Source organism: Oncorhynchus clarkii, chromosome 33, assembly GCF_045791955.1.
Source record: "Oncorhynchus clarkii lewisi isolate Uvic-CL-2024 chromosome 33, UVic_Ocla_1.0, whole genome shotgun sequence".
In the NCBI taxonomy this organism is placed as follows: domain Eukaryota; kingdom Metazoa; phylum Chordata; class Actinopteri; order Salmoniformes; family Salmonidae; genus Oncorhynchus; species Oncorhynchus clarkii.
The window spans coordinates 33,416,780-33,421,377 of record NC_092179.1 but is presented as its reverse complement, the minus strand read 5'-3'; the positions used below and the strand labels follow the sequence as shown (position 1 = coordinate 33,421,377).

General features: G+C 41.5%; 1 protein-coding gene across 1 annotated transcript; it reads left to right on the top strand.

The window, feature by feature from the left end:
• The first annotated feature begins 1,821 nt into the window (after nucleotides 1–1,821).
• On the top strand, nucleotides 1,822–3,692 carry LOC139392728 (cAMP responsive element binding protein-like 2). Its single transcript, XM_071140928.1, has 4 exons — nucleotides 1,822–2,074; nucleotides 2,318–2,515; nucleotides 2,823–3,162; nucleotides 3,211–3,692. The coding sequence occupies exons 1-3, from the start codon at nucleotides 2,060–2,062 to the stop codon at nucleotides 2,952–2,954; spliced, it is 345 nt and encodes a 114-aa protein (XP_070997029.1). The 5' UTR covers nucleotides 1,822–2,059; the 3' UTR covers nucleotides 2,955–3,162; nucleotides 3,211–3,692.
• The last annotated feature ends 906 nt before the right edge of the window (nucleotides 3,693–4,598 follow it).

Genomic DNA, 4,598 nt, shown 5'->3' with positions numbered 1-4,598 from the left:
CCAGGTCAACTAATGCAGCACTCCATCACTCTGCTTCTTGGTAAAATAGCCCTTATACAGCTTGAAGGTGTGTTGGGTCATTGTCCTGTTGAAAAACAAGTGATAGTCCCACTAAACGCAAACCAGATGGTATGGCGTATCGCTGCAGAATGCTGTGGTAGCCATGCTGTTTAAGTTTGCCTTGAATTCTAAGTAAATCACAGTGTCACCAGCAAAGCACCCCCACACCATAACACCTCCTCCTCCATGCTTCACGGTGGGAACCACACATGCGGAGATCAACCGTTTATCCACACCGCGTCTCACAAAGACACGGAGATTGGAACCAAAAATCTCCAATCTGGACTCCAGACCAAAGGACAAATTTCTACCGGTCTAATGTCCATTGCTCAAGTTTCTTGGCCCAAGCAAGTCTCTTCTTCTTATTGGTGTCCTTTAGTAATGGTTTCTTTGCAGCAATTCGACCATGAAGGCCTGATTCCCGCAGTCTCCTCTGAACAGTTGATATTGAGATGTGTCTGATGTGTCTTGAACTCTGTGAAGCATTTATTTGGGCTGCATTTTATGAGGCTGGTAACTCTAACCAATTTATACTCTGCAGCAGAGGTAACTCTGGGTCTTCCTTTTCTGTGGTGGTCCTAATGAGAGCCAGTTTCATCATAGCGCTTGATGGTTTTTGTGACTGCACTTAAAGAAACTTTCAAAGTTCTTGACCTTTTCCATATTAAATTACCTTCATGTCTTAAAGTAATGATAGAATGTCGTCTCTCTTTGCTTATTTGAGCTGTTCTTGCCATAATATGGACTTGGTCTTTTACCAAATAGGGCTATCTTCTGCTTACCACCCCTACCTTGTCACAACACAGCTAATTAGCTCAAACGCATCAAAATGCACAAATTAACTTTTAACAAGGCACACCTGTTAATTGAAATGCATTCCATGAAGCTGGTTGAGGGAATGCCAAGAGTGTGCAAAGCTGCCTTCAAGGCAAAGTGTGGCTATTTGAAGAATCTCAAATATTCTTGCGTTGTACCCAATGATTAATGAAAACTTGCTTGGTGGGTCGATGTCCTCGTTGTGGTTTTACAGACGTGTTTAATACGTTTTATGTACACACTTTATTAGAATATTTATGAAATTAATATTGTTATGTTTGGTAACACTTATTTGTTTTCCCTCGACTCCAACCCAATTCGATGGAACGGACGTGGGTGTGGCTAGGTCTACATAAGGGTGCTAATTTAAAAAACTCACAAGAGGTCTGACGAAGGCCGTGAGGCCGATACGTAAAGCTTATTAAAGACCAGTGATTCCATCAAGTGTGCAGGTTTCTTATTTTTTATATTATATTTTGATTTGTTTAACACTATTTTGGTTACTATATGACTCCATATGTGTTATTTCATAGTTTTGATGTCTTCACAATTATTCTACAATACAGAAAATGGTAAAAAAAATAAAATAAAGACAACCCCTTGAATGAGTAGGTGGTTCTAAAACTTTTGACCGGTAGTGTATTTTATTGAGAATATCTTACCATAATTATACACACTATAATGACTTGCTCCAGACTGATACTGCCCTCATACTGCAAAGTGAAAACGTTAGAAAACATTAGCGTTTAAAACTGTATAGCTTTATTATGAAAAGAACAAGGATCCTCTCACAGCCCCCATTTGATGGAATATTTGGTTCCGCCCATATTTTCGTAATGGTTGATGTTAGTTGTAGTTTTCATGCCCCTGGTATGCAGTGAACTTCATTTTGATTGAGTTACGCTAAAAAACACCAAGTCCCAGAATCCCTAGCGAAGAGGGTTCGGTCTGAAGTTACCACAACAGGAAGCGTCACTGTGCTAAAAACATTGGAGTAGGAAAAGTGCAACAAAACGCTGTCGAACACGAAGCTGCAGGAATGTTTCCTTTTAAGAAAATGTGTTGATTTGTGAAATAATATTTTTATAATCCACAACTTCTCTTCAGTTGATCGTCATCCATCTTGAGAACTGTCGAATTTGCGTCACTAGCAGCCCTCAATAGATAGGTTGTGTTGACCAAAATGGATGACAGCAAGGTATGTGGTTCTCTTCATGTTGTTTAACTAGCTAAACATGTCTTTGGGCTTAAATCAGTCATGTATGTTAATGCTTTTCTGGTGTATTGTTACTATTGGGGGAGTTGTCTTTACACAGACAACGATCTCAGATGAAAACAATTGGTGTTTGCTTCTCTAACAAGAGGTTCGGTACTGGTGCACTAACTATAGTCTCTGAATAACAAGGCACTGTGTGTTTTCTTTCTGCTGTTATCGTGATAGATGGTGGGAGGCAAAGTCAAGAAACCCGGTAAACGAGGCCGTAAACCCGCTAAGATTGATCTGAAAGCGAAGTTGGAGAGGAGCAGGCAGAGCGCCCGGGAGTGCCGAGCCAGGAAGAAGCTCCGGTATCAGTACCTAGAGGAACTCGTGTCCAGCAAGGAGAGGGCCATCTGCGCCCTGAGGGAGGAGCTGGAGATGGTGACTACATCACCCCGTTCTTCCTAAATGCACCAGCTATTCCCGTCAATTATCTAAACCACTCATTTGGTGTTGAAAAATCCGACGATATTTCACAAAATGATAATTATTTTCTTTACCTGCCTCTTGAATAAAGGCCTAGTCTATCCCGTAGAAACTTCTGGAGGCACTGACAGTCACATCACTAATATAGCTAACATTCTAAACAAGCTGCTGTGTTGTGTAGCTTAATATGTGTTTCCAGATCACAGCTTTTTTTTTTTGCAGCCAACTCTGTCATCTAACTCCCTGTTGGTTTCTCCTTCAGTACAAGCAGTGGTGTACAGCCATGGACCAGGGGAAGATCCCGTCTGAGATAAAGGCCCTACTGACAGGAGATGAACAGAAGCCTCCTCAGAGCTCCTCCACCAAGAGCTCCAAGAACAGCAACCAGAGCTAATGTGTTGGGAGTGCCAGACCAGAACTAGTCTGACTGTCAGTTTGTTAGAGGTGGCAGCCCTGGGTTGTATTCATTAGGGAAATTATATCAAATGTTGTGCAACAGAAAACAGGGTGTTCATATAATACCTACCCCCTTTTTTCCATCCCGTTTGCTTCCGTTTGTTGCCCTGGTGAATACGACCCAGAGCGAGTCTGTCTGATGAAAGGTTCCAGACCAGAGCTAGGCAGTAGGTACTCAGTCTGTCTAATGAAAGATTCCAGACCAGAGCTAGGCAGTAAGTACTCGGTCTGTCATGCCAGACCGCTCCACTGTATAAGGCCTCTGTGACGGAGAGTGAAGAGGTGTCTCACCGGTCTGTCTGTTTCAGCCCCTCCCCCCTCTAGAGGAGACGCACAGCAACAGAACTGTCAGAGACGCATATCATTACTAACGCTGGAGGACCTTCAGAGTAATAGCTCGTATTATTTGACAGTTGTAATCCACATCACTGGCCTGATGTATCATGCGTGGTTCACTATTGGGTTAGGGTTAGAGGTTCACTCTTGGGTTAGGGTTAGGGTTAGAGGTTCACTCTTGGGTTAGGGTTAGGGTTAGAGGTTCACTCTTGCAACTCTTGGATTCGTTAATGTAACGTGAAATATGGTATTAGTTGCAGCTATAGACACCCTTTAGACAGCCTGTATTATTGAACAGTTAATCTCAGTGTTTTAGCTTCTACGTGTGAGAATTGAGGAAGCGTTTTAATGGTACATGGATGAAACCAGGACAGAAGAAGTGAAAGGGTGTAGGCTGTGCATGTCCTACCTGGCCTAGACACTCAGACAAAACAAAGCACATATTCACCTTCAAATAAGGAATTACTCTTTCACCTTTCATTGGTTAGTTTGTGTTGGGAAAGGAGCAGAACTATGGTAACATCCCAAATGGCACTCCATTCCCTAAATAGAGCCCTGGTCTAAAGTAGTGCACTATATAGGGAATAGGGCACCATTGGGGACATGTATATGATGTCATGTATCTGCAGAGATGATGATGATGATGTAATGATATACAGCACTGTATGTTGAATTTATTTATATATTTTTATTGGATCACAGAAAGCCCTTTTTTCCCCGGTTTTGTAGTGTGATGTTGTAGAACGTATAGAAGGTCTGACAGACAAAAGAAAGATCTTTCCCATTTTGTAGAGATGTTCAAGTCTCTTGTTTGTGTGAAAGGCTAGAATGGGGACACGTCCTTACCAGAACAGGAGTTGCTGAGGCATTGCTCCACCTATGTTGTCTTTCAGTAATGTTACATTGTATCATGTGGTATCTAATCGAGGCCTAGACGACTCATGTTCTTTCACCATAATGCAACCAAAATATAGTAGCCTGTACCTGTTTTGGTTTACAAATGATGATTATATTGTCCTAAGGAAATTAAATAAGGACTCATTAATAGACATTCATTCTGTCTGACACTCATTAATAGACATTAATTCTGCTTGACACTCATTAATAGACACTCATTAATAGACATTCATTCTGCTAGACACTCATTAATAGACATTCATTCTGCTTGACACTCATTAATAGACATTCATTCTGCTTGACACTCATTAATAGACACTCATTAATAGACACTCATTCTGCTTGACAC

Excerpts from the sequence above, each read along its gene's own strand:
- LOC139392728 (XM_071140928.1), top strand. Across the intron at positions 2,516-2,822 it reads TGAGGGAGGAGCTGGAGATG|TACAAGCAGTGGTGTACAGC; the intron begins GTGACTACATCA and ends TTTCTCCTTCAG.